A 17835-nucleotide genomic window follows, 5' to 3' on the forward strand; every position below is an offset into this window, starting at 1 on the left:
CCCAAGCTTTACTCCGTACCAATAGCTCAAAGAATATAAATTTAGAACCAAAATATATCACACCAGACTAAATTGAAGTGCAATCGCTGACAGCAAACAAAAGCGTCTCCACAAACAAAGAGTTAATTTTTCTCTGGTTTATTTTTTTTTTTTTCTAACACAATTGGGTTTGGTTTTTTTTTTTTTTTGGTCTGAAACAGGGGTTTTCTTCTTCGACAATGATTTCTAAGATGAGTTTTTAGAGCTGATTTTTTCAATAATTTATGGGTTTTTTTCTTTCTTTTATGTCATTGTTTATTAAATCCCTGATATATATTGACTCAAAAAGAGAGCTGAAAAAATCAAACATGGAGGAGATGAAATGGGAAAGAGAAAGCATGGGCTGAGTGGTATGTTGTTTCTCTAGTTCTCAAATGGCAATGTAAAGTCAGATATTGGTTTTTTTTTATGTCTTGTTTGTTGTGTTAAATCTCCACCGCCCAAGTCATCTAATGGATCAAAATAGAAATCCGTATTGAATTCGCAATGGAGAAAGGCCCATATATATATAGTTTCTAATTAAGTTGTTGATATATGTTGGTAATTTTTAACAACAATATTAAAACCTTGCAAGTGCACAAATCAAATGATAGTATAGTAGGCAAGCAAGGGTCATTCCCACAGAGATTGTAATCTAAAGAGATGTTTATCAATGTCACACAAAGAAAACTAGAACACAATTAAACACGAAAACAAAATAAAGATTGAAATCACAAGGACTTCCACACACACGCCAACACCAAGGGGGTTTTGATTTGATTTTGTAAATAAAAGAAAACAAAACAGAATTTAAATTAGAGTTTAAGAGAAATTAGTTTAAAATCAATCAAGAACAATAGCTAGGACTCACTATCCACCTCCAAACAATCAATCAATCCATAAACAACAATAGATAATCAATTTCTAGCAAGCATATGATGACGACACTCACAACAAGATCATGGCATTTGACTCGAGTTGTATGATTCTCTCTTAAGTGTATGTAAAGTGTATGGCATTTACATCAATACGTGTATTCTTAATTGAAATCCAGTATGGCATTTACTCAATTTAACAATCAAGAATCCATTACGATCAAAGAGAATATGAGTGTCACAAAAACCCTAAAACATGGCATTTGTTATTAGGAATTCAAGAATCGATTTCTCATAACTAGTTCTTAACCCAATTATTCGTTGCAAACAAGAACACATTCAATATGGCAATTGACATATGTTCTACAACAATTTAATTCCGATACATGCTTCAAAGATAGCTACTCAAAGAAACAAAATATCAGAATTCACATAACATCGAGAAATCAAAATCATCCTGCTTGTAGAAACTGAAAAATCCATTCAAACTTGTTTATAGAATTGAAATCATGTTTAGGGCTTCAAGATTAAGCCCTAACTAACAAGAAATTAGTTACTCATGTTCTGGGATGAACTCAAAAATAAATACATAAGAACTGAAAATTAAAAGAAGAAAGGAAAAGAAAGAACTCGCTGGCAGCTTTTTCCTCTTGCGCGGTTGATCTCCTTCGGACGTGAATCCTCTGTATGGGGCCTTGGCTGGCCTTTTATATGACTTAAATCAAAGTCCTAAACCCTAAAATTTACTGAAAAGTCGTCCAAGAAGTCTTGGTAAACAAGGAATCCAAATAGGAAAGTAAAGATCACAATTCCTAACTCCACAGGGAAATACAGCTCAGCCCAATTGTCACACGATTTGGGGATCTTCGGCCTTCTAGAAAAATCAGGAAAAATATATTTTAGAAAGATAAATGTCTTATATTTCCAACCATATATAGCACGTAACTTGGAAAATTCGGGAAGGCTTCCGTTTCTTCATATTCACGTAACATGTACGAAACTGTCCTGTCTGCACGTGGGCTAACTTTACTTGTAATACTGTACCAATTGGCTCGGTAGAAAATTCTGGAAAAATCACAGATTCAACTTCAAGGTGTTAGCTTTCATCTCCAATTGACCTTGCACTAAAATTCCTCCGAAAAGTTGATTTTCCCTTAAAAACCTTCTAAGAGCGCAGAAAAGCTGAAAATCAGAAAAGTGAAGTAATAAGCCCTTTTTAAGTCGAATTCTTCTACAAAGCCTAAGTAAAGAGAGTACATAAATGAGTATATTTATGGACTTATCAATATATATGTAAGTTTCGAAGCAAGGTTAAACAGGGTCTTCGAAGCTTGTTGATTTTATTATTTTTATTTTTTATCTTTATGTTTACCTTAATCTATCTTTGTCTTCATCTTTATTTATTATGTGTATATATATATATATATATATATATATATATATATATATATATATATATATAATTTAAGCCGATAACATATAAATTATATATATTGGTGTATGAACTAGAGGAAATTCAGTAAGTGACTTACATATGTTTGAATATGAACTATTTCGAGGAATGCGGATCAGGTCGACTAAACGTCCCTTGAATCTTGCGAGGATTGCGGCTTGGGCGACCATGCGTTACCGAGACCTGCGAGGACGTGTCACGAACTGAGACACGAGGAAATGACAAATAATGATAGACACATCCAGGTGGAAGAGGAATGTTTGTTTTATAATGTTTTAAACTGGTGTGAAGACTTATGCAAACGTATGAATGAATATATAAATATAAATGAACATATTCGGTTTCTGTACAAGTATAACAAGAACAGTATAAAAAGTGAAAGAACTACGTGTGGCTTGATCCCTAGTCAAGGGTACGTAGGCAACCTAGAATTCTAGGTGCAGCCGTGAGGTAAAGTGATTGAAAGGTAGTCCAGCTAAGTTATTCTAAAATCTCATATAGTTCTAAGCATGTTCTAAGAATTTGAATTGAATTTGGTTGGCAGAATATTTGATTTGAATTGTTAAGGCCTGAGGCCAGAGTGATATGATGCTTGATTTTCTTGGATATAATTTATTACATGCTGGCAGTTGTGATATACATTTATATGTTTATTTGACAGGTAAATTTTTTAGGAAATGTTCAAATTACAGGGGAGACTCTGCCGAATTTTCGGCAGAAGTCAAACTTGAGATAAGTTTGGAGTTTAGTTGAAGGGTAATTTAGTCCTTTGTGCCTGGCACCCGCCAGGTGTCGGATACGCACAAGGTTCGACTCGGATTCTAAAGTGGAATTTGGGTCCGATCCTGTCACTATCTCTCTCAGTTGATCAGTTTTTTTCTTTCCAAATCTCGTTCATTTTCTCCATAGAAATCAAATTGAGCTCTCTCTCTCTCTTGTTGGTTGTTGGTGTCTCTCCGAGGCTCTGTTCCTGTTGCATTTAAAAGTACAAAATCTCCTAGGGTAGCATATTATTCATTTGAGTTAAGGTACGAAATCTCCTTCTTCAAACTCTAAGTTCATGTCTTTTTTTTTTTATTTTTTTATTTTATAATGTTGACTCGCAATGGCTGCCCTTTCCTCCCACTTTGAATTCTTCATTCTTACTTAACAGGTTCGTATGTTGTTTCTTTTAATTATTATCATTGTCGTTTTCTTCTTCTTCACGTATTTGGGTTTTATTTATTTAGTTTAATTTTTTACTTTATGCAAACGAAAAGGAACAGAATTGGAGCCTCCATTAAAATCATGGGGTAGTGATGAGGACATCTTTGTCAAACTCATTAGGCCCTATTTGGTGGGCTGGATAGGATGGATATTTTCAATTAAAATGGACATGGATCCTAATCATTGTTTGGTGGGGCAAGGTTCTAGTGAGAATGTTGTTTGTGCAAATATTCTCACGAGAGAATATCCGCTTGAAGATCCTTCGTCTCTAGAATTTCATTCTCTCTCTTGCTCGATTCCTGTGAAAAAGACCGGAGTAAATAGACCACACCTAGGGGGTGTTGGCCAAAGACCCTTCAATGCCTAAGTTAGTTCGATTGAATTTAGGTGAAACAATAGCTAAAAAAGGGTACGTAGTTTTCTTTATGGTGAGAACCGGGTGGTCCTAGCCGTGTGGAGAGACAAAATGGAGAGGACCGGTGGCTGTTGAGCCTTTTCTTAACAACTAAAATGAGTTATTAAAAGTAGCAACTTTAATTCTCACAAGTGCACGAACCGTTTATAGTATAGCTTATGTAAATACGAGTTAAATTACTTAAAATGCAGCAAAATAGAAAAACAAGTAAACAAACAACTAACAAATGGCAAGGTCTAGGACAAAATCCTAGCACCACACATGCACTCGAAATAGGGGGTTTTGTTGTTGAAATGAAAACAAGAAAGTGAAATGAAAGTGCTGGAAAGTAAACACTGGTAGCAATGAACAAGTTGTGAAACAATGATTAAGAGGTGTTAGAGCCTTGGAATCCACCACTAATCTTCCTATCCAAGTTATGAATGCATACAAATTGACTCAAACTCATCAACAATAGATTATCGCATACATGCCTATGGTATCTAGGTCAGGATGCATGATTCTCCTAAGGTATGTGATTGTGCATGGTATCTACACAACACGTGATCATATGCAACCTAAGCATGGTATCTACTTAGAATAAAGCATACAAGAGTCATTAAGGTCCTTCAGAATATGATAATCACACAAGTCCTAGAACATGGTATCTGTCCTAGTCAACCTATGGTTATTAACCCCTTGAATGACTCTCAGGCCATTCATGTGTTGCTTGTGAAAGGAGAGTAGAATTGGTGAATCTAAACCCCTTCCCAACCTGTGCTAGATGCATAAAATCCTAGTTAGCTACTCCAAGAAAATATACATCAAGCACATAATAAACTGGAGATTAACAACTTGATAATGAAAGCAAGGAAATCAATTAACTATGAAATCATCCATAACATTGAATATTCATGACTAGGGCTTCATCCTAAGCCCTAACTAAATGGATTAGTTAGACATAACTATGAATACAGAAAATAAGAAATACATAGATAGAATAAAGAGAAGAGAAGAACTAGTTGGTGGTAGCAAGATAGTTCTCAGGACAGCTCCAAGCTCTCCCTCCTTTGCAACTAGCTCTCTTCTCTCTTTATGGTGAATGATGGAATCTGAATGTTTGTATGAGTAATGGATGAAATGAATGTATATCCTTGAATGAGTGTGCAGCCCTCTATTTATAGAGTGCCAAATTCGTTCCCCCCTTTTGGCTGGTGAAGCACACCTCTCTTATCTGCTGCCCAATAAATCTCTATGCCAAATCTCTTTACAAGATTCGGGCAGAATAAAAACAAAGGAAAAGGACTATCACGTGTTTCTCCCTCTAAATTTGGGAACCAGCGTGAGAAGGATAAGGTAGTGGGGGCAAGAAAACAAAAAAAAGGAAAGTTGACAACAGTGATAAATCATTATGATAAGGAATCTGCAGATGAGTACTTGCAAGAGGGGGGGTCCGATGAAGAGGGAATTGGCTTATCTGATGGAACACAGGCACGAATATGTGATATTCATGACGCAGAGACACAGATGTTTTTGGAGAATATGGAAGTTCACTCAAACATCAAGGATCTGGAGGTCGATTTGGGTATTGATTCTGATCTAGAAATGGGGAACTACACCGGAACGGATAATTGGGAAGAACTATCAAGCTCTTATGTGGAGTCTGAGGATGTAGACACAGTGGCTGCGGAGGAACCGGGAGGAGATTCAGCAACGGAACAATATCTGCAAGAGATGTTTTCTGAGAAGGATAACCAGGCTGGCGAGTCAAATCAGGTTAGTTCCCCCCACGGATTGGATCAATCTATTGATCCAATTCCTGAAAACTCAGGGGAAGGTAAAGAAGAAGAGTTTGGACTGGGGAATAACAGTAAGACTTTTGAAAACGAAAGGGTCTCACCACTTGCTGAGAGCTCAAAGAAACATGCCCCCAAAGGGAGCTTAGAAACCATGGAAACAATGCTGGATAGTATGGGCCTGCGATTGGTGGAAGAGGACATTAGTACACAGGTTATTCAAGCAGGAAAAAGGGATACCAAGAGAAAAGGGAAACGAGAACTGGAAAATCTGAAATTCGGGGTGAGCTACGAAAGAGGATGGGGGAAAGAAAAAGACCAATGAAGATAGTTAGCTGGAATGTAAGGGGACTGGGGGGGAGGAAAAAAAGAGTGGTAATAAAGAAGATGTTAAAGACGTATGATGCAGATGTTGTGCTGATCCAGGAAACAAAGAAGGAGAAGGTCGACCAAAGACTAATAGGAAATATTTGGGGAGCGAGATTTAGGGAGTGGGTTTGTATTCCTTCATGTGGAGCGTCAGGAGGGATATTAATCATGTGGAATACAAAAGCTATCAAGGTGAAAGAGTCTCTCTTGGGAAATTATACGGCTTCCATCAATTGTGTGGATACGGAAGGAAAAGAGTGGTGGCTGACAGGGGTGTATGGACCAAATGGCTCAAGAGACAGGGTGCTGTTTTGGGAAGAATTAGCTGCTGTTTATGGCATCTGTGGTTCTAATTGGTGTATCGGGGGAGATTTTAATATCACCAGATTTCCATCAGAAAAATCCAATGGGGGAAGAATCACAAGAAGCATGAGGGTGTTTAACGACTTCATCAGGGAGACAAATTTATGTGACCCGGATCTTCACAACGCCGCTTTCACCTGGTCCAATATGAGGGAGAATGCGATCCTAAGAAGGTTAGACAGATTCATGTTCACCCCTGCCTGGGAGGAATTATTTCCTCACACTAGGCAAGCGGCTCTACCTAGGGTAACCTCTGACCATTGCCCCATACTATTGGACTCGATTGCAAAGAAATGGGGACCGGTGCCCTTTAAATTTGAGAATACATGGTTGAAGCAGCAAGACTTCAGGGGAAAATTTAAAGAATGGTGGGAGGGAGATCTACAACATCGGTGGGAAGGTTTCAAGTTTATGAAGAAACTAAAGGCTGTGAAAGACAAAGTGAAGATATGGAGTAAAGAAATCAGTAGAGACACTAGCTCCGAATCAAAAGAAGCAAAGGAACGATGATCGGTTCATAATTGTATATCATTTTGTACCCTTCTAGCTTATGATTTGGTTATGTGTTTGAGTTAAACTTGTGCTTTTAATCCTTTTTGTGTTTATCTTTCAGTTAATTGACATTTAGGTAACAATGATGACTTTGGGTAGGAAATGATGCAATCCATGCATGTTAAGGCTTGATTTGGGTGAATGGAAGAAGGGCTTAAAGACAAACACATTTTGGCTACATCTCCTTTCCAGCCCAATTTCGTAGGTCAGCTTCTTGGCCTTGGATCAGCATGCTATGGGGCTTGGATGAAGTGAAGATCTTCATGAAACTTGTTCCAATGGGTGTCTAGTACAACATATCCAAATTGCAGCCCAATTGGACATTTGTGGAGTGCTCAGCCCGCCCAACACTCAACCCTGCTCAGGAGGATTTGCAGCTGCCAGCTTTGTCATGTGCCTCCATGTGCCTCACCCATGCTGCAACTGACTTTGGATCCAACATAATGAGTGAAGTGGGGAGGCATTCCAGCTATGAAAGTCTAAAGGATCAAGTTGGTACATGCTGGAGTTATTATTGAGAAAGCATGTGCATGCATGTAAAGCATAAATGAAATGAAGTCAATTCCAGTCTCTGTTCGGCAGCCAAATTGCAAGGCCCAAAACGAATACTTCTACTGCTCCGATGGGAATACTTTCTTCATAGAAGTTGTTCCAATGGGTGTCTACTATAACATATCCAAATTTGAGCCCCATTGGATAAGTTTTGAAACCTCTGGCCTTCCTACACCAAGTCTGGTTCAGAAGACTCGTTTTTGTTCAACAACCAAAAGAAGACCACATGGGTTGGCAGCAAAAGGCAGCCACAATTGATCACCTTTGATCCCATGTGAAGAAAGCTTGAGGTGCAGCAAAAGAAGTATGGGATGGGATTGATTCCAACCACACTACATAGACAAGATGAAGTGGGAGTTATGGGTTGTATTAAATGAGGAATGGTGGTGTTGGATTTCATCATGATGTTCCTCCCTCTTAGCCCTATAAATAGAGGAGTCTTCAAGCTACAAAATTCACTTCAGCCATCCTCCACACTTCCATCATCCAGAAATCATCCTCATACATTCCCACAACCCCAAACACTCAAGCAATCAACCCAATACTCTAAACTGCCCCAAAATCACCAAAACAGCTCCAGAAAACCTCCCTTCCATTTCCCTACGAATTTCCTCTTTCTCAGCCATCACCACTCACTCAAGCTCATCTCAAATCACCTCCACATCCTTCTAGACGTGGAGAAGCTCTTGGAGAAGCATTGGACACTACAAGAACTTCAGAAAAGGGTTTTTCTACTCTTATGGCATTCATTATGTTTTCCCATTTCTATTTTAGTTTCTTTTCCATTATGAGTAGCTAAATCCATAACTAGGGCTTCGATGTAACCTAACATGAATATTCTGGGTTTATAAGTTTGGAGTTTCAAGTTTGATTCATGATTCATGTTCTTATTCATTATGCTTATAAGTTAACATGCTTGTTTGAATGATTGATCACCATTAGAACTTGTTTGTTAACTATATTGGTTTGAATTAAGAGTAGACACCATGCTTTAATTCGAATTGAACTATGAATAAGAAGAGTATGTATGGACATTCGACAACAGGGATTAGATACATGCTTGGTTGTTTAAATTGTTCTTCTATGCTTAATGGGTTCCTAATGCTTAATTTTAGGTTAGACAACAAATGATCAAATTAGGGAATTAGGAACACAAGGTTAGGACCAAACACCATGGCCTAATCATACTTTAGCTAGAATCAATCTTTGAATTTGAATTAGACTTGTTACTTGACTCCATATAACCCAGAATTGAATTGTTATGGTGATTCGAATGCCCTAGTCTCCAAATCTGTTTTCCAACTCTTAAAACCACTCTTTGTTACACTTGTTTATTTGCTTTCATTTGCAATTTCAGTTTGCTCACTTCCTTTCACAATCACAATCACTCTCACTTTAATTTCTGTTTTAGACTTAACTTCCTAACTTCTTGAATTCGGTAATCTACGTACATAACTAATTTGAACTTCTCAGTCTTCGTGGGTACGACCTCGTACTTGTCTTGCTATACTACTAATTGCCCCGTACAATTGCGAGTTAACATAATAATTAACAACAAACGAATCAAGGACTTAGATTTATTGGAGGAAAGGGATGGCCTATCCCAAGACAGAAGACAGGAGAGAGCGCAGCTGAGACTAAGAATCGAAGAGATAGCTTTCAAAGAAGAGATCATTTGGAGACAGAGAGCAAAGGTGGCATGGGCAAAAGAAGGGGACTCAAACACAAAGTTCTTCCACAGAATTGTTAATTGCAGAAAGAAACGGAATTCAATTGAAAAACTAGAATTAGCAGATGGGTCCACTACGGGAGATGATGGAAGAATTGAACAAGAAATAATCTCATACTTCAAAAACTTATACTCAAGTGAGGGTCGGGAGAGGCCTAGACTAGAAGGTTTGGACTGGTGTGCTTTGGAGGAATTAAGGGCTTCATGGTTGGAAAGACCTTTCGAAGAGGAGGAAATCAGAAAAGCTGTTTTTGAGTGCGGAAAGGAAAAGTCCCCAGGCCCAGATGGATTCTCATTGGCATGCTTTCAACACTGTTGGTCGATCCTGAAAGGTGATTTAATGAGGGTGTTTGAAGAGTTCTATGAGTCAGGCATTGTGAACTTGGTAACCAATGAAACCTACATCTGTCTAATTCCTAAGAAAGCTGAAGCAGTCAAGGTGGGAGACTTTAGACCTATAAGTCTGATCACAAGTGTGTACAAAATTATTGCAAAGGTTTTGGCAGCTCGATTGAGAGAGGTGCTGAGCGATACCATATCTCAAACGCAAGGGGCGTTCATAAAAAAGAGGCAAATCTTGGATGCGGTGCTGATAGCAAACGAGGTGGTGGAAGAAACAAGGATGAAAAACCAAAAAGGATTCATATTCAAGATTGATTTCGAGAAAGCCTACGACCATGTGGATTGGGGTTTTCTAGATTTTGTGCTGGAAAAAAAAGGCTTTGGTTTGACATGGAGGAAATGGATAAAAGGGTGTCTTCGTTCAGCAAACTACTCAGTTCTAATAAATGGTAGGCCCAGGGGAAAGTTTGGAGCTTCAAGGGGAATAAGACAAGGAGATCCACTGTCTCCTTTTCTTTTTACATTGGTTGCAGACACACTGAGCAGATTGTGTTCAAAGGCCAGAGAAAGAGGTTTGTTTGAGGGGCTGGTCGTGGGAAGAGATAGGGTGATGGTATCACATCTACAGTTTGCAGACGATACTATTTTTCTCCTATCTGACAAGGAAGGAAATTTTAGGAATTTACTAAACATTCTGGAGGTGTTCAACCTGTGCTCTGGATTGAAAATAAACAGAGGTAAATGCTCAATTGTTGGAATTAACGCAGAAGACAACGAAGTCAAGTCACTGTCTGAGGAGATAGGCTGCGGCATGGGAAGTTGGCCGCTGCTTTATCTTGGTCTGCCGCTCGGTGGTAAACCTAAGACCTTACCATTTTGGGTTCCAGTAATCGAGAAAGTGGAGCGAAGAGTAGAAGGATGGTGCAAGGCCTTGCTATCTCGAGGGGGAAGATTGACCTTAATCCAAGCAGTGTTGAGTAATCTGCCATCTTACTTCTTATCATTATTCCGAATGCCTGCTAGTGTGGCAAAGCGCTTGGAGAAGATATTGAGGAACTTTCTGTGGGAGGGTATGGAGGAAGGCAAGAAGGATCATTTGGTGAAATGGGAGGTTGTGTCTTTACCAAAGGAAAATGGGGGACTTGGGATAGGAAACCTAAGAAAACGTAATGAGGCCCTACTGGGGAAGTGGCTATGGAGATTCCAAACTGAAACTAACACCCTTTGGTATGATGTAATAAAGAGTAAATATGGGCTGCAGATGAATGGCTGGGATTCTAAAAGGAAGTCAAATGGTTCTAGCCGTTGCCCTTGGACAGAAATAATTAAAGGTTTGGCCTCGTTTGTGGCTTGCTGTCGTCTCAAGGTGGGCAACGGTGGGAGAATAAGATTCTGGGAAGACGTGTGGCTGGGAGTTAGAGCTTTGGGCGAGAGTTTTCCACGGCTTCTTCGAACTTCTTGTAAAAGGAATGCCAAGATCGCAGATATGTGCATAGACATGAATTCCCTTCCGCTGAGTTGGGATTTTGGCTTTCGCAGGAATCTTAGGGAGGAGGAAAATGAAGAATTGTCTGAGTTACTCTCAAGATTGGAACACGTGGTGTTGATCCAAAGCAGAAGTGACACCAGAGTATGGAATCTGGAGACCTCGGGAGCTTTCTCCTGTAAATCATTCTCTAGACACCTAATGGTAAATCACCAATCATCTCTCTTCTCTCCATCCACTGTAATTTGGGAAGCTAAAGCCCCTCCTAAGGTAAGAATATTAGTTTGGCTAATTGCTCATGGCAAAACTAATACTTGCGACTTGATCCAAAGGAAAAGACCCGGCTGGTACTTCTCTCCTAACTGGTGTGTTATGTGCAAAAAAGATAACGAATCTGTGGATCATCTATTCTTACTTTGCCCGATTGCCTCATCCCCGTGGGCTAAGTTATTTAAGGTGGCAGGCCTAACGTGGGGAAACTTCGCAACTTGCAAAGCGTTGCTTGTAACTAGGCTGAAATTCTTTGATGGCAGGAGGAAGGGCTCAGTGCTGGGAAATTGCGCTTTGATGGCCATTTTCTGGGTAATATGGGGGGAAAGGAACAGGAGAATTTTCGAGAATGTGGTCGGGGAGGACATTGAGCAGTTATGGGACCGTATCCGTGTCTGGGCATCACTTTGGGCTTCTGTTACAGCAGAGTTTAGGGAGATTAGCTATCAGCTTATCCATCTAGACTGGAAAGCGGTAGCCATGTAGTGTAGGTCTTTCTTTTCTTTGTATCGGTTTGGTGGCCTTCTTGGCCATCTCCTGTATCGTTCTTTTACGTTCTAATGAACACTATTGTCTCTTTTCAAAAAAAATAAATGCCAACTGCTCCAGCTACCCAATAAATGCTTTTGGTGGAATATTCTTGGTCTCCCATGTGTGGCTGCCATGGACTGAAAAATTGATATTATCGCCGAAATATCGGCGATAATATCGGATTTTTTGAACAACGATATTTTCTGCACAAACCAATGAGATGTCGTCATAATGTCGAAAATATCGCTGAAATTTCGGCGATAATATCGAAAGCGATATTATCGTGAAATTTCCAAGCTGAAATGGTGATAAACTTGATCATTGTGCTCTCCGATGCGTCTTTATTGGCTATTCTACTACTCAAAAGGGTTATAAGTGCTATCACCCGCCTACTCAGAAGGTACATGTTACTTTGGATGTCACATTTCATGAAGAAGTACCCTATTATGTTTCCCCCTCCTCTTCAATTCAAGGGGAGAGGGGGAGTGAATTGCAGAGTTTCGGAGTGAACAATGTGGAAAATCTTGAAAGGGAAGAAGGAATTTCGGAGGAACAGGAAGCGACCGGTCGCATGGAAGACGCGACCGGTCGTGATACAATCTGCCTGGAAACGACCGGTCGCATAGAGGAAGTGACCGGTCGCGATGCAATCTGCCCGGAAACGACCGATCGCATAGAGGAAGCGACCGGTCGCAATGCAACGATACGCGATGACGACGATGATGCGAGTCCAGCGACCGGTCGCTTGGAATGTCACGACCGGTCGCCAGACCATATTTTGGAATTTTCCGGCTCTTCCTCAGAAGGAAATGACAGTGATATTAGCGACTCTCGTACAGATGAAATTGATACAAGACCCCCCTCTGCCCTGCCATTGCCCCAATCAACTCGTAATACTGAGGTATGTTCTAGTGATGTGTCTACTTATTCTTTGCCTCCACGCACTACCCGTGGAAAACCTAAAGTACAATATTCTCCTGATATACATGCCAAGTCCAAATATCCCATTAACCATTATATGTCAACTCATCGTTTATCTAAGTCATATGCATCATATTTGTGTCAATTATCTAGTGTATGTGTGCCAACTAAGTTGCAGGATGCTCTATCTGATCAAAATTGGGTAGATGCAATGCATATTGAAATGGAAGCCTTGAACAAGAATGCCACTTGGGAGTTAGTTCCTTTACCAAAAGGGAAGAAGGCAGTTGGATGCAGATGGGTGTTTACTTTGAAGCACAAGGCTGATGGTTCTATTGACCGTTACAAGGCAAGATTGGTAGCAAAAGGGTATACTCAGACCTATGGAGTGGATTACACAGAGACTTTTGCTCCAGTAGCAAAGCTCAATACGGTGCGCGTACTTTTGTCCTTAGCCGCTAACCATGATTGGCCGCTGTTACAATTTGATGTCAAAAATGCATTCCTCCATGGTGACCTCAAGGAAGAAATATACATGGATCCTCCGCCGGGTATCCTTGTGACCTCTAAGGAGGGTATGGTGTGCAAGCTACGGAAATCCTTGTATGGATTAAAACAGTCTCCAAGAGCTTGGTTCGGGAGGTTTGCTGCATCTATGATGAAGTCTGGGTATGTACAAAGTAACTCGGATCATATTTTGTTTCTGAAACGTCGCAGAGGTAAATTGACAGCTTTAATAATTTATGTTGATGATATGATTGTAACTGGAGATGATCAGGTAGAAATACAGAGTCTTCAGAAATATCTTGCGTCTGAGTTTGAGATGAAATCATTAGGTGACTTGAAATACTTTCTTGGAATTGAAGTTGCTAGATCTAAGCATGATATTTTTTTATCCCAAAGGAAATATGTTTTGGACTTACTTGCAGAAACTGGAATGTTGGATTGTAAACCGATTGATACCCCTAGTGAGCAGAATCATAAGTTGGGGTTATATCCCGATCAAGTTCCGACTGATAAGGAACGTTATCAACGACTTGTGGGGAAATTGATTTATTTAGCCCATACCCGTCCGGACATTGCATATGCTGTAAGTATGGTGAGTCAGTTTATGCACTCTCCTAGTGTAGATCATATGGGGGCTGTGACTCGTATTTTAAGGTATCTGAAAGTAACTCCTGGCAAGGGGTTAATTTTTTCCAAGTATGGTCATACAGATGTGGAAGGGTACACAGATGCTGATTGGGCAGGTTCAGCTACAGATAGGCGTTCGACATCTGGGTATTTTATGTTTGTTGGTGGCAATCTTGTTACGTGGAGGAGCAAGAAACAAAAAGTGGTGTCTCGATCTAGTGCCGAGGCCGAGTATCGGGGAATGGCCCATGGTGTATCTGAGTTACTATGGTTGAGGAGATTGTTGAGAGACCTTGGTTTTGGGCCTAAGAAACCCATGGATTTATATTGTGACAATACGGCTGCGATTGCAATTGCTCATAACCCTGTACAACATGACCGTACAAAGCATGTGGAAGTTGATCGAAATTTCATTAAAGAAAAGTTGGATGCGGAGATTGTGTCCTTCCCCTTCATCCGTTCTGAGTATCAGTTAGCTGATGTTCTTACGAAAGCTGTTTTTACAAGTATCTTTCTCAACTCGCTTGACAAGTTGGGCATGCGTGACGTCTTTGCTCCAACTTGAGGGGGAGTGTTAGCGAGATATCCCTATTCTATTAGGATATTATTTTATTTATTTCCTTTTGTATAGATATTATGTAATTAGGATACCACTTATTTTCCTAGTCTAACCCTACTAGGGTTTGTAACCTTATTATAAATACCTCCTCAACCATAGTAACTCAGATACACCATGGGCCATTCCCCGATACTCGGCCTCAGCACTAGATCTAGACACCACCTTTTGTTTCTTGCTCCTCCACGTAACAAGATTGCCACCCACAAACATAAAATACCCAGATGTCGAACGCCTATCTGTGGCTGAACCTGCCCAATCAGCATCTGTATACCCTTCTACATTCGTATGGCCATACTTGGAGAAAATTAACCCCTTGCCAGGAGTTACTTTCAGATACCTTAAAATACGAGTCACAGCCCCCATATGATCCACACTAGGAGAGTGCATAAACTGACTCACTATATTTACAGCATACGCAATGTCCGGACGGGTATGAGCTAAATAAATCAATTTCCCCACAAGTCGTTGATAACGTTCTTTATCAGTCGGAACTTGATCGGGATATATCCCCAACTTATGATTCTGCTTACTAGGGGTATCAATCGGTTTACAATCCAACATTCCAGTTTCTGCAAGTAAATACAAAACATACTTTCTTTGGGATAGAAAAATACCATGTTTAGATCTGGCAACTTCAATCCCAAGAAAATACTTTAAACCACCCAATGATTTCATCTCGAACTCAGAAGCCAGATACTTCTGAAGACTTTGTATCTCTACATGATCATCTCCAGTCACAATCATATCATCAACATAAATAATTAAAGCCGTCAATTTACCTTTATGACGCTTCAGAAACAAAGTATGATCAGAGTTACTTTGCACATACCCAAACTTCTTCATGGATGCAGCAAATCTTCCAAACCACGCTCTTGGAGACTGCTTTAATCCATACAAGGATTTCCGTAGCTTGCACACCACACCCTCCTTAGAAGTCACAGGGATACCCGGCGGAGGATCCATATATATTTCTTCCTTGAGGTCACCATGGAGGAATGCATTTTTGACATCAAATTGTAGCAGCGGCCAGTCACGGTTAGCAGCTAAGGATAAGAGTACGCGTACAGTGTTGAGCTTAGCTACTGGAGCAAAAGTCTCTGTGTAATCCACTCCATATGTCTGAGTATACCCTTTTGCTACCAATCTTGCCTTGTAACGGTCAATGGAACCATCAGCCTTGTGCTTCAAAGTAAACACCCATCTGCACCCAACTGCCTTTTTTCCTTTTGGTAAAGGAACTAACTCCCAAGTAGCATTCTTGTTCAAGGCTTCCATTTCAACATGCATTGCATCTACCCAGTTTTGATCAGATAGAGCATCCTGCAACTTAGTTGGCACACATACACTAGATAATTGACACAAATATGATGCATATGACTTAGGTAAACGATGAGTTGACATATAATGGTTAATGGGATATTTAGACTTGGCATGTATATCAGGAGAATATTGCACTTTAGGTTTCCCACAGGTAGTACGTGGGGGCAAAGAATAGGTAGGCACATCACTAGAAAGTACCTCATTATCACAACTTGATTGAGGCAATGGCAAGGAAGAGGGGGGTCTATTATCAATTTCATCTGTACGAGAGTCGCCAATATCACTGTTATGTCCTTCTGAGAGAGGCTCTTCATATGTACAAGAGTCGCCAATATCACTGTTATGTCCTTCTGAGAGAGGCTCAAAAACACCAACAATTTCGTCTGGCGACCGGTCGTGGCTTTCCTCGCGACCGGTCGCGTCACTCGTATCGGTACTGTTGTCGCTCGTCGACGCGAGCGACCGGTCGCTTCCTATGTGCGACCGGTTGTTTTCATCACAGAGTCGTTGGCGACCGGTCGCGTCTTCCCTGCGACCGGTCGCTTCCTGTTCGCTAGAAATTCCTTCTTCAGGTCCAAAAACTTCCATATTTTCCACTCCTAAACTCTTCAATTCACTCCCCTCTCCCCCTGAATTGAAGAGGAGAAAGAGACATAGTAGGGTACTTCTTCATGAAAAGTAACATCCAAAGTGACATGTACCTTCTGAGTAGGCGGGTGATAACACTTATAACCCTTCTGAGTAGTAGAATAACCAATGAAGACACAGCGGAGAGCACAAGGATCAAGTTTACTCCGTTGATGGGAGTAGACATGAACATACGCAACACACCCAAACACCTTCGGAGGTAACTTAGAGACCGAAACCGGAGGAGTAAGAGCACACAACACATCAAGTGGAGTCTTGAAATCAAGAACCCGACTAGGAGTACGGTTAATCAAGTAGGCCGCGGCCAAGACACCATGTCCCCAAAGATGATGGGGAACAGACATATCCAACATAAGAGAGCGGGCAACTTCAAGTAACTGACAATTCTTCCTTTCAGACACGCCATTCTGTTGAGGAGTGAATGGAGTGGTAGTTTGGTGAATGATACCGTGATCACGAAAGAACTGATTCAATGTATGATTCACATATTCACCGCCATTATCGGTCCGAAAAACTTTAACATGAGCATGAAACTGAGTAGACACCATGGCACAAAAATCAGGGAGAATAGAGGCAACATCATGTTTATTCTTCATCAAATACACCCATGTTAAGCGAGTGCAGTCATCAATAAACGTAACAAACCAACGGAAACCATTTGAAGTCACACGAGCAGGACCCCATACATCAGAATGGACTAACTCAAAAGGCAAGGCAACTTTATTATTACTTAAGGGAAAAACAGTACGGTGACTCTTGGCCATTACACAAGTCTCACATTTGAAGCTAGACTCATCACAGGAGCGGAATAAAGATGGAAACAGACGCTTAAGGTAGCCAAATGACGGGTGTCCCAAGCGACGATGCCATAACCAAATTTGCTGTTTGTCTTTGACACTGCAACGTTGAACAGTATTAACGACACGATCACGAACTGGTGCAGAAGGTAATGTCAAATAATACAACCCCCCTATCCGTTTACCATGCCCAATCACCTCGTGAGTCTTGAGATCCTGAAAAGAGCAATGGGTAGGATAGAAAGTAGCAGAAGCATTAAGTGTATCAAGTAAGCGACCAACAGATAACAAGTTACAATGGATATTGGGAACTAATAACGCACGAGACAAGAAAATTATCCTTGTTGCGCATGGAGGGATTCGAACCCTTGCCTCTGTAAGAGGCAGCCCAGCGCCTTATCCAACTCAGCTGCGTACGTGTTTGTGATTATATTTTTGGCGTGTAATATTTATAACGTCT

At 40.4% G+C, this 17835-nt stretch overlaps 1 protein-coding gene across 1 annotated transcript; it reads left to right on the forward strand.

Moving 5' to 3' along the window:
- Nucleotides 1-5200: 5200 nt before the first annotated feature.
- Nucleotides 5201-11891, forward strand: LOC148296540 (uncharacterized). Its single transcript, XM_088248559.1, has 3 exons — nucleotides 5201-6025; nucleotides 6169-6647; nucleotides 9335-11891. The coding sequence occupies exons 1-3, from the start codon at nucleotides 5201-5203 to the stop codon at nucleotides 11889-11891; spliced, it is 3861 nt and encodes a 1286-aa protein (XP_088104685.1).
- The last annotated feature ends 5944 nt before the right edge of the window (nucleotides 11892-17835 follow it).

Source organism: Prunus avium, chromosome 2 (genome assembly GCF_965620075.1).
Source record: "Prunus avium chromosome 2, drPruAviu1.hap1.1, whole genome shotgun sequence".
Classification (NCBI taxonomy): Eukaryota; Viridiplantae; Streptophyta; class Magnoliopsida; order Rosales; family Rosaceae; genus Prunus; species Prunus avium.